Here is a 15,826-nt window from a genome sequence, read left to right as displayed (position 1 = left end):
GGGTTTCAGGCGCATGGCATAGCTTTTTTCTTGACTGATTCGTATTACAATCCAGTGCAGATAGTTCAATTTCGGTCATTTTCAGGGGTAGACATGGAAGGTTCGCTTTCAGTTTACAGGGAGAAAGTCACAACTCAGTCCAAACAGACAAAAGTTCAAAACCCAGACGCTGGCAGGCCTGCCGCAAGGGAGATCTTTTCGGGAAAAGATAACAAAAGGGGGGGGGAGGGGGCAGATAGCAACAAGCAGCGAATTCTTTTTAGTTTCCCTACAATCGTTTGTACTACCTACCTCAACCATTGATTTTCACACTTCTTGTGATGTATACTACGCCCGCTCCGATTGGGCCGAGATTGTGTCAGAAACGATTACCAATTGAAAGCGGTGAGGCAAAAGTTTTGGTCTATGCCATGGTGAACGCTATACAATGTCACCTCGGCTGCTGACACAGCCTCTGCTATATTTGTCCCAGGCAGTGGATCTGGCAGCAAGGGAGAGACCGTCAAGATCTGACACGTCTGCGCCCAAATCTGCAGAGGCTGGCGGTCCATGTAGCTCAGTGACTTGTGCCATAACTGGACGGATAACCTTCAGGGGAGGGGGGTAGAAGTGGCTCCAGGCCACGTGCTACGTCCAGTGACACACGGTCTGCGCGCCTAGCCGGTTGAACAGAGAGGCACAGAATGTCTAATACGGTGTAGACACGACACAGGGTTCTTGCTCTGTTTGCAAGACTCTTGCTGTGGTGTGTAGCGCGGTGTGGACGAATCAGAACCCAGAAAACCAAGCACCCGAACCGCGTGGTTGGTAAATTAGAGTCAACCATACACCCCCCCTCTCTTGCCCCCGTTCGACCGTTTTCCCTTTCACCAGAGGGAAGGCTTGAAGCTCTGTACTGCCTGCCTCCATAGGTATAGCCTCAATAACGGCCCTGTGCGCGGGATAATAGACTCTGGCGAATGGAATCCCTGAGACCTTGTGCGACGGGTAGGGCAGCAGCAGCACACACATCCATGGGTCGACCCTGCACCCCGGGCTTGAGAATCAGATCAGAGTTCTGACATGGCCTCCTCCTCATCCTCCTCCTTCTCCCACCCTGCAGCCGCAGTACGACTCTGGCACGATCCTTGATGACGAGAGAAATGAGGCCGAGTTCCCCGGGTGACTGGAGACCACCACGCCGCAGAGAAGTTTCCCGCGATACCGCCTCCTTCACCTTGCGTTGTGGGTCGGCGAATTCCTTGCCAGATTCCCCTCTACCCCCCTAGATGTACAGAAAAAAGTGACCTGATATCCCGTTTGACACAGCATGGCTGTCATTTCAACCGCCGATCAGGCAGGTATGGAAAGGACCGCGGGGGTTTGCAGAAAGGGGCGTATGGGGAGCCAAGCTCTCCCATATACCCTGGCCACCCGGACACTCACCTTGTCAGGTACTGTCACTAGATGCCGTTGAGTTTCTAGGAACAGATCATCAAGCTTGAGGCCATAAGGCTATATGCAGATATGAAATGAGCGGGAGTTAGTAGACAGGCTGTAGGTAAGCTGTATGCCATGTTATTGGTGAAATTCGTTGTGCCATCCACTCCTACGACGTCAGTTCAAGTTGCATCTAAACTGACTGCAGAATGACTGACTCTTGCTTTTCAGTCCCGCGGATGTCTGTAATCTCGCTCCGCGCGGTGGACTCGTAGATGCTAGTGTATTGCGGAAAATGCACAACCCCCCTCATCGCCCATATTTTCCCCAGTTTTGACTACATGCATACTATGGTCTATACACGCTGCGGTACCCGAGAAATTCTGGGGACACATGGGAGCACATTGCTCAAGGGTGGAGAATTCAGCATTTCAGTCGAAGAGTGTCTGTTCTCCTGGATCCACCCGTCGGAATTCAACCATGACCATGGTATGTATACCTACGAAGTGTGTTCCAATCGCGCCAATCTCGCGAGCTGGATTGGCTGCATGGGAATGTTGCAATATGCGATCCATTCTGTCGGCAAGGTGACACGACCTCGGCGACCTTTTGCCTAGCGACATCCTCTTCCCCCATTGCCTGGTACTGCTGTGTAAATAACCGCACGTTCGTCTTGTCAGGCGCCTTCAACTTCGCCTTGCAGGTAGTATTTATGCATGCGTGCATCCTTGGGTATTGAGACCATGCCGCCGGTTACATTGCATTCTTATTCCATAGAGGAGGTCTTTGCCAGGGGCTCACACAGGATCTATACCATAGTTGCTTGTTCCCTTGATTCATTGGATACGGACACTGTGCCACATACCGGCAATAATGCGGTCAAGAAGGGAGGATAAGATCTACCAATTCACGGCCGTAGCTGAAGTTGTAGGGACCACCCCAGAAAGGCGGTCCGTTATGACTCTCAACGCCCCTCCATAATGCCCTGCTATTGGTGCCTCGGGATTCGGAGAGGTGTCACGAAGGTGTCGGCCGGGAAGCCTGTGCCTTCCACCTGGCCATTGGCACATAAAGGAAACATTCTGACGAAAGGAGCATGGATCCAGGCCGCAATGGTTGGGAGCCCTTCGAGAATCGGCAATGAGTAGCCACTATAGTAGATAGCGTTTGTAAAGACATCAAATACGTCACTGCTACTGGAAACGCTGTCTGTCTCTCGACGTTGATCAGTTGCGGCCGTACGTGGGGGAGCGAGCATAGAGCCTCGAAGTCCCCTGCAGTGTTTGAGACCGTGGGAGCCCCATGTGTAAGCCACTCCACTATATACCTCGATATACTTCAGAATGCGGCCCATGTTTCGTGGTGTTTCTCCCTTTCCCAAGGCGGGGCAGCATATGCCAGGCACAATCCTTTGGGAGGTATGTGTGCCCAGCGGGTAACTTGATAGACAAGAGCAGCAGATCGGCCCATCGAGTCAGGCATGCAACCAGCTTTACAGCGACGAAGACACGCAACAAGGGTGGAAATATTGAGGCTTAGCCGGGCCGTAGAAGCCTGGGCCCCGTCCATTTCTCTCCACCGGAGTGAGGGCTGCACGCTCAACAAGCAAAGTCAGAATGGGAAGAGGAGACGAGCCTGTCCTTCGGTATCGACGTTCGAGCATGGGTGCCGGATCCTGCTAAGGCAAGTCATCCAGGATCCGACGCCCCATCATTCCGCGAGACAGACAGGGACAAGCATCTCTGTTGAGATTTGCCGGGCTCCTGAGGGATTGTCAACCCCAGGCCCAGGGAAAAGCTCTCTCTCTCTCTCTCTCTACTCTCTCGTGTCTCCACTATGCACACTGTGCCTTGCTCAAAGGGTGTAATTCTCGCTTATAGTGACCCAGAACGTCGTCCGGTGCTGGTGTGCTGTGTCCATCCCTGGTGACGGCGCTTAGCCCGCCCCCACCCCCATACCCTCGAAGCAAGGAGAGACGCGTACTACAGAGACACTGGCGGCTAGCGCTTGGGTTGAGTGCTTAGTTGCGCGTTGTATACATACCTAGCACCGAGTTGAGAGCAAGTCAACCTGGGCCGCTGGCAGGGCGGCCGGGTATAGCACGCGTATCACGTCAACCGTCGTTGATGGGCTGAGCCTAAGCCTAGGCGGCCGGGCCAGAAGGCCAGGTCTGCCAGGGGGGTCCAAGGGCAGGCCTCTAAGTGGCCTCATGCACCGCACTCCAGGCCCATCAGTCGGGACATCTGTCCTCCGTTAGGCCTGGCAAGACCCCCCTAACTGTCGCCCGCTGAACAGCCTGGGCTGTCCTGTTAGTGGATACCGGCAACGCTTAACGGCCCTCGTAGCACGAGGTAACCCACCAGGACCCGCGATGCAGCTTGATGACAGCATCGAGCATGCGACACCTGTCGAGCTTCATTCCGTCCTCGTGCACCACCGACATCATCAACCCCCCGCCGCACTCCTCCCCGGGCTGACCAGAGCTGCAGTCTGTTGGTTTCAAGTACGGTGATCCATTCGCCAGCATCGCCCCTCGGCCTCGGCCCTTTGTTTACTCCCACACATGCCGTGTCCTGGCTCGCACTGCCGGTGATGCCCTCGGCAGGCATGGCCGGCTGGAAATTGGCCCCCGGACAGACTGCGGCCTCGGCGGCGTCGCTGGCCACATGGGCTATGTTCTGGGCGCTGCTGCTGTCATGGCTGGCCTTGGTCGGCGCAATGCGCCCGGACAGGGTCGCGGCGCTGAGGCAGGAGACCGTGGAAATGTTCTATCACGGCTTCGATAATTACATGGCCATAGCCTTCCCCGAGGACGAGGTATGGTGCTGCCCCGAGTTAGATACTTCCGATAGACCATGCAGCTCACTCGCAGTAGCTACGCCCAGTCTCCTGTGCCCCCTTGACCCGAGACCGCCTGAATCCCCGGAACGTCGAGCTCAACGACGTCCTTGGCAACTACTCCCTGACCCTCATAGACAGCTTGTCGACGCTGGCCATCCTGGCTTCGGCGCCACCAGACAGTAAAGATACAGGCCCGAAAGCGCTGGCCGACTTCCAGCACGGCGTTGCTTCACTGGTGGAACAGTACGGAGACGGACGGCACGGCCCGTCAGGCCTTGGGCAGCGCGGGAGGGGATTCGATCTCGACAGCAAAGTGCAGGTCTTCGAGACTGTCATCCGCGGTGTTGGTGGCCTGCTAAGCGCCCACCTGTTCGCTGTTGGGGAGTTGCCGATATCCGGCTACGACCCGCGGCGGACCAACGACGATGTGGAACAGCACCCCATCATCTGGCCCAACGGATTCAAGTATGACGGCCAACTGCTGCGCCTGGCGTTTGACCTCGCCCAACGGCTGCTTCCCGCCTTCTATACCCAGACTGGCATGCCGTATCCCCGTGTCAATCTCCGCTATGGTATACCGTTCTACGTCAATTCCCCTTTGCACGAAAACGTCAGCTTCGATCCAAATGCCGTCGAGGAGTCCCCGGAGATCACGGAGACGTGCAGTGCTGGTGCGGGAAGCCTCGTGCTCGAGTTCTCTGTTCTCAGCCGGCTCACAGGCGACCCGAGGTTCGAGCAAGCAGCCAAGAGGGCGTTCTGGGCTGTCTGGTCACGAAGAAGCAACATTGGGCTGATCGGCGCCGGCGTAGATGCCGAGGCCGGTCACTGGATAGGGGGCTATTCTGGTATTGGAGCGGGGATTGACAGCTTCTTTGAGTACGCTCTCAAGACACACATCCTTCTTTCGGGACACGAGCTGCCAAATCGGACAATGCCGCATCAGATACCCTTTGGAAGCTCGCTGGATCCAAACTCTCTCTATCACCCCCTCTCGGATGAGGACAACTCGCCGGACTCTTTTCTACAAGCCTGGCATCATTCTCATGCTGCTATCAAACGGCACCTGTATTCCGAGGTGCACCACCCGCATTATATCAATGTCCATGTCTCCACAGGCTCGCCGCAGGCCTACTGGATCGACAGTCTGGGCGCTTACTACTCGGGGCTGCTCACTCTTGCCGGTGAACTCGACGAGGCCATAGAGACGCATCTTCTCTATACCGCGCTGTGGACGCGATATTCTGCGCTGCCAGAACGCTGGTCCGTCCGTGACGGTAATGTCGAAGGCGGCCTAGGCTGGTGGCCCGGGCGACCCGAGTTCATCGAGTCAACATATCACTTGTACCGCGCGACCAAAGACCCATGGTATCTTTACGCCGGGGAGATGGTTCTCCGAGATATTACCCGAAGATGCCGGACCGAGTGTGGCTGGTCTGGGCTGCAGGATGTCAGGACAGGAGAGAAGAGTGACCGCATGGAGAGTTTCTTCCTTGGAGAGACCGCAAAGTACCTATATCTTCTCTTTGACTCGGACCATCCGCTCAACAAGCTAGACGCACCGTACGTATTCACTACTGAGGGCCATCCACTCATTATTCCGAGGAAACCCGGCCAGAAGACGAAAAGGCAGCGCGAAACGGCACCTGTCCCTGTTCCAGAAAACATCGAGCCGTACTATGATGTCAACTTTACGACCGTCTGTCCCGTTCCACCGGAGCTTCCTCCCCTTTCAGGGTCCGCTACCGCAGCTAGGACAGATCTTTACCACGCCTCCAGTCTGATACGTCTTCATCTAATACCCAACATACATGCCGCTGTATCAGGTACAGGTGCGAAATTAGACGCACCCGACGGTCAAGATCGATCCCAAGCGTCACTGATCGCGAGAGCGAATCATACACATTTCCCATGGACTCTTCCGGCCTCTATGTTACCCGAGAATGGTACCTGTGCAGCACTACGTCAACAGCACACCTCGACGATTGAATTCCCTTCCAACACGCAGCAAGCCGTTGGGAGCGCATTTAACCTCATGTTTGGTGGACATAACCTTGTACGGATGGCCGAGGGCATTGCGATCAACAGCTTGAACGGCCTCAAGTTGACCATGGTGCAAGAGGAGCCACCGGACGTTAGCGACCGGGTCTGGAGAGTCCAAACCATTGGCAACCTGCCGCTGGGCCGGGACGAGAAAGTCTTCATTGGTCGCGATGTCCTTGCGGACATGTCCGATCCTCTCTTCCATAGAATACGCGACTCCGTCATAGTTGACGTCCTGCTGCAGATCGAGGCACCCCCGGAGAGGAATGAAACGGAGGCCACCGACATGGCTGCTGCTGAGCCACACCCCGAGACCTCGCAGTCCCCCATCTTGGCGCAGTCCACAGGGATGGGGGCAAGCAACCTCATATCATCCTTCCTGCAACAGATCACATCAGTGCTGCGCGAGCCGGCCGCTACCTTCGGTCCCGAACCAGCACCAAAGCCACAATACCAATACTCGGAGCTTGCAGCCATCACACCCGTCGGGCTAGGGGCGTCGCCACTCCCAGACGTTGCAGAGGCCCCCAACCCGGCTATTGGCATTGCCATAGAGTCGCTGTCCTGGAGGACCATCTACTTTGCCGACCAGGGCTGCCACGGCAAGCTACCCGACAAGGCGGCCAAGAGCCACCAAGTCATCGTCATGCGACGAGGTGGCTGCTCCTTCTCCGAGAAGCTGACGAACATCCCGTCGTTCGCGCCAAACCGTAACGCGCTGCAGCTGGTCCTAGTCGTTTCCGACGACGACGAAGAGCGGGCTGAGGGCGAGGACGGCGGTGGCTGGGGGTTCAATTTTATCCGCCCCCTGCTGGACGAGGTCCAGAAGACGCCGTCGGGGATCGTTAGGCACCATCCCATCGCGATGTTGATGGTCGGGGGCGGGCTCGAGACGTACCAGACGCTGCAGCAGGTGCGCAGCCTCGGCCTGAGGAGGAGATACCACGTCGAGAGCCAGGGGCTGACAGTTGGGAATCTGGTTGTACTATAAAAAACCCCCAGCGAAGCAAGTATTATGTATGTGCCCTGGGTAGAAAAGCAAAGCGATGCATTGTTGGCGCAGGGGAGTCTATTTTATCGTTTCTTTCCGGGGCAGCTATAGTCATAGAAGTACATTCCAGCAATTGCTCTACCGCATATATGGTCTCGGATTCTAGTCTTTTCCGGGTATATCTGGTACTACCTATTATGCTGAGGCCATTGACCCAAGCATAGCCAGTGCTCATTCCAGGACGACAGCAGGGCAGGGCATGGCACTATCCGACGTGGCCTGAGTCGACAGGCTCAGTGCGTGTGTTGCGACTATGACACAGCTAAGCACACAGCGTTGTGATGTTGTTAGCGCTACTCGGCGCTCAGACGCTTGTCCATACGCTGTCTCACACAGATGGATAGAGGGGAAGCAGTCTAGTTTGTCACTTTGGTGGCGTTTGGCTTGTCAATGAAGCTATGTGCAGTACTAAGCTACGTAGGTAACCATCTTGAAAGAACAACAAACGACGCCTAACGAGGGTAGTGCTGGGCGCTGCCGTGAGCAATACAAAAGTAGTTGTATGAGTTAGTTACCTAGGTAGCGGCTGGACGTCGTCATAAGCAAGCTCGGGCCTCCGGCAGCCCGCTTGGATAGGCAGCTTCCATCCCCACCAATGACACCGCCGGCTCGCGCCCAAGTTGGGACCTTGGCCCCCAATGACATTGACGGAAGCTCGACGACGACGACGACGACGCCGACATCTAACCCTCCAACCAATCTTCTCTACGCCTCACCTGATGAACGAACACCCCGCATCGACAGATACCGCATAGACAGACCCCGACCCGACCCGACCGCGTCCAACTGCACGCATCCATCCGCTTGGCCTCGGGAAGACTCCCCGACCACCCCGCGCCCGCCATGGCCGTCATCGACCAGCAGGACAACTTCTCCAACATATCGTGGCATAGTGAGCACCGGGATCCCGCCGCCGGCATGGCTGGGTCAAGCTCGTCGGCCCCCGTCTTCGACGACTCGGAACCCGTGGGCGCTCACCACCCCGAGATGGATGAGGACCCCACGAGGATAGACCCCGGCCTGTCCGGTGACGTCCTGGAGTGCACAGTCACGGAGCCGCGCAAAGAGAGCGACGGCACGAAGGACGCATTTGTATCCTATCTCGTTACCACAAACGTGAGTACGGACGCTTCGCCGCCCGGTGCTTGCCAGGAGAGGGCGCAATGCTCCGGCCCAGAGCCAGACCCCCCAGGGGCTCGCCTGACTTACAAGACGAAGAGGCACTGACAAGATTGTCCAGTCGACGTTCCCCTCCTTCCAGAAACCACAATTCAGCGCCAGGCGACGGTTCACCGACTTCGTCTTCCTCTACAAGTCGCTCGCCAAGGACTACGCGGCCTGCGCCGTGCCGCCGCTCCCGGACAAGCAGCGCATGGAGTACGTCCGCGGCGACCGCTTCGGGCCCGACTTCACCCACCGCCGGGCCTTCTCCCTCCAGCGCTTCCTGTCGCGGTGCGCCGCCCACCCCATCCTCCGCCGCGCCCCCATCCTGCACACCTTCCTCGAGTCGCCCGACTGGAACGCCACCATGAAGAGCCGCTCCGCCCGGACCAGCATCAACGCCGAGCCCGGGTCCGGCGGCGTCTTTGACAACTTTGCCGACACCTTCATCAACGCCTTCACCAAGGTCAACAAGGCCGACAAGCGCTTCATCGAGGTGCGCGAGAAGGCCGACAAGCTCGACGAGGACCTGGGCCACGTCGAGAAGGTCGTCGCCCGCGTCGTGCGCCGCGAGTCCGACCTCGAGGCCGACATGCACGACCTGGCCGAGCAGTTCCAGAAGCTCATCACGCTCGAGCCCGGCGTCGAGCCCGCCGTCCACGCCTTTGCCGCCTCGGTCGAGGACGCCGGCACCGGCCTGCGCCGCCTCAAGGACCACACGGACCAGGACTACCTGGGCAGCCTGCGCGACATGGGCGCCTACAGCGTCGCCCTCAAGAACCTGCTCAAGGCCCGCGAGCAGAAGCAGCTCGACCACGAGCAGCTGACCGAGTACCTCAACAAGTCCACCCTGGAGCGCGACGCCCTGGCCTCGGGCTACGGCTCCTCGGGCGCCGGCGGCTTCATCCGCAGCAAGATCGAGGACGTGCGCGGCGTCGACCACGAGGCCGCCCGCCGCGAGCGCCTGCGCAAGCTCGAGATCCGCATCGACGAGCTGACCACCGAGGCCGAGCGCGCCAAGAAGACGAGCGAGATGTTCGACGAGGAGGTCGTCAAGGAGGTCGTCGACTTTGAGCGCATCAAGCGCCTCGAGATGAAGCACCAGCTCGGCGGCCTCGCCGACGCCCACGTCGACTTCTACGCCGGCGTCATCGAGGTCTGGGAACGCTACGTCAAGGAGATGGAGGGCCAGGTCCGCGCTGCCTAGGTGTAGCGGGCCCGGGGCGACCGGCGGGACGTTTTCTAAGGACACGCGAGGGAAGCAACGCAGCTCGGGATCCTTCCAACGAAATGAACAACGCCGCGCTCTCCCGGGCAGGGACACGGTCTCGAAGCAGATAGGCCGTTTGCGAGGAGTAGCTGAGCGATTCTGAATCATCGGCGGAGATGAGGGTCGCGTCATCATGGAGCTGGTATTCAAGCACGGGGCAAGGCGAATTGTGGCGTTTGGAGGGCATTCGTTATGAGATTTTAGAGCATGGGTGACTTTACAGTGCACCCGACACGCCATACCTACGTGATGACCACGGTCGTGGATTCGGTAGAACCTGAACGGCGTGCCAAGCTGATACTCAGCTCACATATGTATTACACGATAAGACAAACGTGTGGGAATCTTCTAATGTGCGTGCGTGCGAACGTGCATGCGGATGATAAGAATCAATGCAATTTGATATATGCAAGCACCCAAAGAACGCCTAGAGCGCCTCGAACAGCAAAGATGGTGATATCACAGGTTGAGGCTTCAAGAGCCGCGATGATGCTCTCGTGGGCGCACATGTCTATAAGCCCCCCCCTTTATCTCCAGTTGATCTCCCCCCACGTGACCTCCCTCAGCCTTTCTCTCTACCGGCCGTGGCTCAACAGCCGCGAGCTCTGCTTCTCGTCGACCTCTTCGTCGCTGTCACTACCGATGCTCCGCCGCGCCGCAGCAGCACCGCGGCGCACGTGATCATCATCATCGTCCTCGCCGTCGTCTTCGTCGTCGCTGCCGCCCGCGAAGGCGTCGTACAGCTCGCCGCCGCGCCTGCGCTTGTTCTTCTCAACGCCGCCGGCCAGGCCCTCGGCCTCCTCCTCGTTGAGGAGTTCGAACTCGTAGGCGTCGCGGGGGCTGTTGCGCAGGCGGCGGCGGCGGACGATCCACCACCAGGCGCCGAGGCCGCAGACGAACAGCACGATGAGCCCCATGGCGCCGTAGATCCAGGCGAGCGTGTGGGGGGCGGCGCCAAAGGTCGGGAGGAAGGACGGGAGCCAGGAGCTGGCGCTCGTCGACGCGGCGGCCTCTTCTTGTGTGCCGGTGGAGACAGGGAGGCCGTCAGCCCCGGTGGTAGTTGGCTTTTTGGATGGCCTGTCGGGATGATCTGTAGGCAACTCTGTGGGGTGAAGCAATGTGTTAGTATCGGCAGCGCCAGGAGGCAGAGTGGTAGTGGACGGTGGGATGGTAGTGGTCGAGACGTCGTCGTGGTTGTCGTCGTCCTCGTCGGTAGGCATGGGGAGGAGCTTGGCCTTGGAGGCATCAATCGTCGTTCCCCATAGCTTCAAGTGCCAATCGGTAAAGGTGCCCTTGTTGGTGTCAACCTTGGTATCCTTGACAATGACTGTCCAAGTGCCAACGCCCTTCTCGCCCCTATCTAGAGTTAGTGATTGCGGATAAGTATAGGACGACGGGGGAAACTCACCAATGCGCCACGCTCATGAACGTCCAGTCGGCATATCCATCTTTGCTCGCATCGTGCTTGCGGCTGGTGGCAATATGGCTGACGACGCCACTGGGACTGATGAGATCAACACTGAGATCACCGCGGCGGGCGTGCTCAACGTTCATGGTCACGGTCACATGCTCAAGGGTCTCCAGGTTGGCCTCCTTTAGCATGTCTGCAGTCACCTCGAACGTGGACTTCAGGCCCAGGTCACCTTGAGGGATCTCGTGATGGACGTGGACCCACGGAGAGAAGAACCAAGACTGGGGCTTGACATTCTGCCACGTCTTGGCCACCTCAACCAACTTCCAGCTGTCGACCTTGCCATAGCCAAAAGTGTGGCTGAACTTCTTGCCCGCGGCGGTGTCTTGCCACTCCTCGGTGTCGAGGTCGATCGGGACCGCGCTCTCAATCGCGATGTACTGCATGTCGCGCCAGCTCAGATCCGGGCGGATTTCAAGAGCAAGAGCAAATATGCCAGCAGCCAGGGGGGCAGCAGCCGAGGTACCGCCATGGCCGGTGTAGCAAGCGTTGGCTCCGACGTCGGTGGTGTGGATGGCATCGCCGCTGCCGCTGCTGTAGGTCACAACGAGCTGCGCGGAGCATTTCTCCGAGTAGTACGGATGCTGGCCCTTTCTATCCACAGCGCCGACCGTGATGCTGTAGATGGAGTTGGTGTATCCGTCAAAGTTGCAGTTGTCATCGTTGGCCGCGCCGTTGCCACTGGCGAACACGAAGATCGAACCGCGAGACCCGCGGCCATTCTGAATACCGTTGAGCATGGCACGCTTGATGAGGATGCCCGGTGCGTCCATGGTGAGACCGTCGTCCGGGGGACCCCAGGAGCACGAGTAGATCTGGTTGTGTTGGAAGTCGTAGTTCATGGCAACAGCCTCATCGGCGTCGGTGATCAGCTTGCTGAGAATACGGATGCCGGCAATCTTGGAATCGTAAGCGACACCAATGCCGCAGACGTCGTTCTTGGCAGCGGAGACTTCGCCAGCGCAACGGGTTCCGTGCTTGTCATCGCTCAGCCGGGGTTTGGGCTCGGGCGACTGGTCGTTGAAGTCGTAACTGCCCTCGGCGTAATAATTCGGCGCCAGGTCACCACTGTACATGTCGAGGCCGTCGTCGACAATCGCAACGGTGGCGTTCTTGCCGGTGATGCCCGATAGCCAGACATCGGTGACGTTGACGTCGTGACCCAGCTGAACGGGGTTGAACAGGTGCCACTGCTCGTGGAAGATGGGATCGGATATCCCGAGCTGCTGCATGACAGCCTGCTGCCTGATGACTGCATTGGCATCGGCCTGTTGCCGGGGCTCGAGGGGGTAGAACCCAGCTGGCTTCGGCGGGATGATCCTCTTCTTCAGGGGCTCGTGCAGTTTCTGCTTCTGCGCAAACCTGACAAAGTCGAGATGGTCTTGGCCGCCGAGGGATCTCTTCCGCTTCCTTTCCTGCAGCTCCCGCCTGACGATGTCCTCCTCCTGCTTCCGCGCCGAGAACAGGTGATGACCGGCGAGCTCGCCCAGAGTTCCCTCGTGCCTGAGACCCAATCTCGAAGCAATCTGTTCGGGCTGTACGGCGCGGTCGAGATGCAGAACGTAGTAGTCGTTGGCGGCGAAGTTCCTGGGCTGCGGGTGCGTCGCGGATCCTAGACCAGCCAGGCTGCCCACGGCGAGGCCGAGCAGGGGCGAGAGCTTCATGCTGATGCAGCGGAGGAGAGAAGTCTAGGAGGAATCAAGGTGAAGTCGGGGGCGTCTCAGCTAGGCCGCCGGATGCAGAGGCTGCGAGACCTCGTCTGGGAGGGAGAAGGGGGCTCGAGGATGTTGGCGCGTGTCCACCATGCGTGTACGTATGTCCGCGGCTGCCCCTTCGTTCTCGTTCAAAAAGATGGTCGGGCGCCGGTCGACGGTCGACGTGCTGCAAGCAACGTTGATGGTTCCCCGAGGAGAGGGGATCGCCAAAAGCAGGGACGACGGATGTGCGGCCTCCCCCAATACCGAGGAGTTAGTGAGTGAGTGTGAATTGAAGAGAATAGAAATGGTACAGGCTATGTTCACCAAGGTATGCAAGTTAGTAAGACGTTCAGATGCCACGGTATGTCGCAAAAAGGGCAGCACGGTCGCAGCCACCGAAGGTCCAGAGGGTCTAGGTGTCGTGTCGCTGTCTGATCTAAGCCGTCCAGGGTATCTCGGCACCCCAGTTAGTAAGGAGTGGTACCCGCTAAGCCCCCCCGAGAGGCACCCCCCCAAGCCCACTGCTCTGCAACCAAGGCACCCAAGCACGCCCGGATATGGGAGGTGGTCCCTGCTGTGTGCCCCCTCCCCCCCCCGCCAACCCGCTGCCGCAAGGCGACCAGGGGGGTTTCTCTCGGTGGCAATTGGCGGAGCCGAGCCTTTTCGCTGCCAGGAATAGATGAGTTCACTTAGAGTTGACGGCCGCCGCAATCTGCAGCGCCAGCGACTCGTCAGCACCACGATGCACGCACGCCACGCCGACTTGAGTCTTCCCAAGGTTGGCCCGCTCAAAAGCTACGTGCTGGAAGAGGCAGGCCCACGGCGAAATCGCCAAGCCTCTCAGATCGCGCACGGCACGCAATTCCATGGGAAACAGGCGCTGTCCACCGTTTGACCATATTTTGTTTCGAGTCGGGGCCGCTCAGACACTCCAGGCCATTGGGTCAGAATGCCATCGATCCTGCATGCGACGCTGTTCGCGTTACAGGATTCTAGCTTGGTCTGAAGCTTGATATCCTTGAACCCCTTGGCAATAGCTTCGTGCTCTCTCAAGCCTCTCTCCCCTTCAAGCCTTACCCACCGCGTAGCGGCGTTGTATGCTTGTACCATAGTACCCCGGTCAGCTAGTGGCTGCAAACGGCTAGTGGAGGTGAACTGAAGCAGAGTCGAGGAGGCTGGAGCCTGTGTTTCGAGAGGTTTTCGTTGTTGTGCTCTGAATACAGGCACGCATTCTGGCGAGACTCGCCCTTTCGGACTCAGCAGTCCGAAATCAGATCGGTCTGGCCATGGAACTCTGGATGCGCAGACAATACTTATTGTTTAATGTTGTAGCACGGGAAGTGATTACAGAGGGCAGTTCGTGGCCGTCTGCTCTAACTTAGGCATGGGGCAATGTCTACACTATCTATCCCATGCGTAGCAACACCAACCTCGGGAGTCAGTAGTGCAGACTTGGGCCGTAGCCAGACGCCAGACGTGCGTTGGAAGGAGAAGATGGTGCTAATGGGAGAATCTCTGCGTATTTATTAATCGTCTTCTTCAGAAGGGCCCGCTTGCTTGGCTCGGGTTCCTGGAATCGCCAAAGTTTCGGCAGCCCGTGTCTGCAGCACTAGATTGTCTTTCTCTGAACTCTGCTCAGCCTGCTAAAGATAAAAGCTCCCAGTGAGCGCCAATGACATCAAGCAGGATCAAACCATTCAAAAGATGCTTTCAGAGTTAATGTGGACACCGGCCGCGGCTCTTCCCGCCGCCTGTACTATGTATGGATGTGGTCAGTAGTCTTCCGTACCCTTACGCTGGGCCAAACCATGACCCTGCATGACCACGTCTCGACAAGTTGTTGAAGACAGAAGTATATTCGCGCCTCGCACGATAATGGATGCAGGTACGTACGGCCACGATGAACGACTGTACAATCTCACAATTTCTTGCCGTAGCACTGCATGCGCTGGTTGCGTGTCAGACCCGATTCTGACGCAACGAGTTTTGGGACTTGGCCTCTGTTCCTCCGTCCGGCAGAGGCCAGCCACCGACTTTTTTGCTATTTTCCCTCCTTGTTCAGGCACCGTACCCTGATCCCAGAAGACTCCCAGGTCCGCCAACCGACGATTTCCACCATCCAGCCCTCCTGCACGTAGCCTCGAGCTGCTCCACGCCTTCTGTAGACACTGCCAGCGTTAAGACAATTGCTTGAGGCCACAACTGCTCAGTCGCAGCCGAGGGTGAGACTCTGGGTGTCTATAGTGGTTGTCGCCCAGCTCGAGGCATCGAAACGCCGGTGCCGTCTCTCGCCTGTTTCCATGGTATTGGTACGTAAGTAAGTTGAATACGTAGCACTGGACTCCGTAGTACAGCCCGAAAAGCGCGGGCTTGCTGCCCAGGATCCGTCTCTCCGCCAGACCGCCCATAGGCAGGGATTGACAGAAGCAAACCACCAACCAGCTTCCTTGCCGGGCATGACAGGGACTCTGAGAACTGGGAAGCTGAAGCTCCGCCGGAGGTCAACCTCGTCAATTTATTACAGACCTACAGCTCTCTGCCATCCGCAGCCACAAGCTCCCCATCCTATAACCCGCATCGCATCGCTACTCCCTGCAGATACCCCCTTCCTTGACTAGCCTCCTCTGCATGTGTCTGCACGACATTGGTCTACTACTATGGACGCTCGCATGAAGACACAGGTTGCCGGCCATCGCACAACGCACGAGTTATAATAGACATCTCCCGTCGCTGCCAGACCCCCCCAAGACCCGCGGCTGGGCGGCCAATCGCACCCGTTTCCCAGCTTGAAGCCCAATCACGCTCCTTGAACCCTCCGTCGTAGACCTAGCTGTTTGCTGTCACTGCCTGCCAGCGAGCCCGGTCGTTTGCCCGTC

The 15,826-nt window shown here is 58.0% G+C and overlaps 3 protein-coding genes across 3 annotated transcripts; 2 read left to right on the top strand and 1 right to left on the bottom strand.

Annotated features, from left to right (window-relative positions):
- Window positions 1-4,011: 4,011 nt before the first annotated feature.
- On the top strand, window positions 4,012-7,291 carry JN550_003923 (uncharacterized protein; the record flags this gene model as incomplete). The annotated part of the gene is made up of 2 exons (XM_049315381.1): window positions 4,012-4,236; window positions 4,295-7,291. The coding sequence occupies 2 exons, from the start codon at window positions 4,012-4,014 to the stop codon at window positions 7,289-7,291; spliced, it is 3,222 nt and encodes a 1,073-aa protein (XP_049173945.1).
- A 903-nt stretch (window positions 7,292-8,194) lies between these two features.
- JN550_003922 (uncharacterized protein) lies at window positions 8,195-9,719 on the top strand (the record flags this gene model as incomplete). The annotated part of the gene is made up of 2 exons (XM_049315380.1): window positions 8,195-8,467; window positions 8,592-9,719. The coding sequence occupies 2 exons, from the start codon at window positions 8,195-8,197 to the stop codon at window positions 9,717-9,719; spliced, it is 1,401 nt and encodes a 466-aa protein (XP_049173944.1).
- Window positions 9,720-10,357: 638 nt separating this feature from the next.
- Window positions 10,358-12,917, bottom strand: JN550_003921 (uncharacterized protein; the record flags this gene model as incomplete). The annotated part of the gene is made up of 2 exons (XM_049315379.1): window positions 10,358-11,138; window positions 11,191-12,917. The coding sequence occupies 2 exons, from the start codon at window positions 12,915-12,917 to the stop codon at window positions 10,358-10,360; spliced, it is 2,508 nt and encodes an 835-aa protein (XP_049173943.1).
- Between the last annotated feature and the right edge of the window lie 2,909 nt (window positions 12,918-15,826).

Source organism: Neoarthrinium moseri, assembly GCF_022829205.1.
Source record: "Neoarthrinium moseri strain CBS 164.80 chromosome Unknown scaffold10_Wmoseri_CBS_16480, whole genome shotgun sequence".
NCBI lineage: Eukaryota > Fungi > Ascomycota > Sordariomycetes > Amphisphaeriales > Apiosporaceae > Neoarthrinium > Neoarthrinium moseri.
This window is presented reverse-complemented; position numbering and strand designations above follow the sequence as displayed.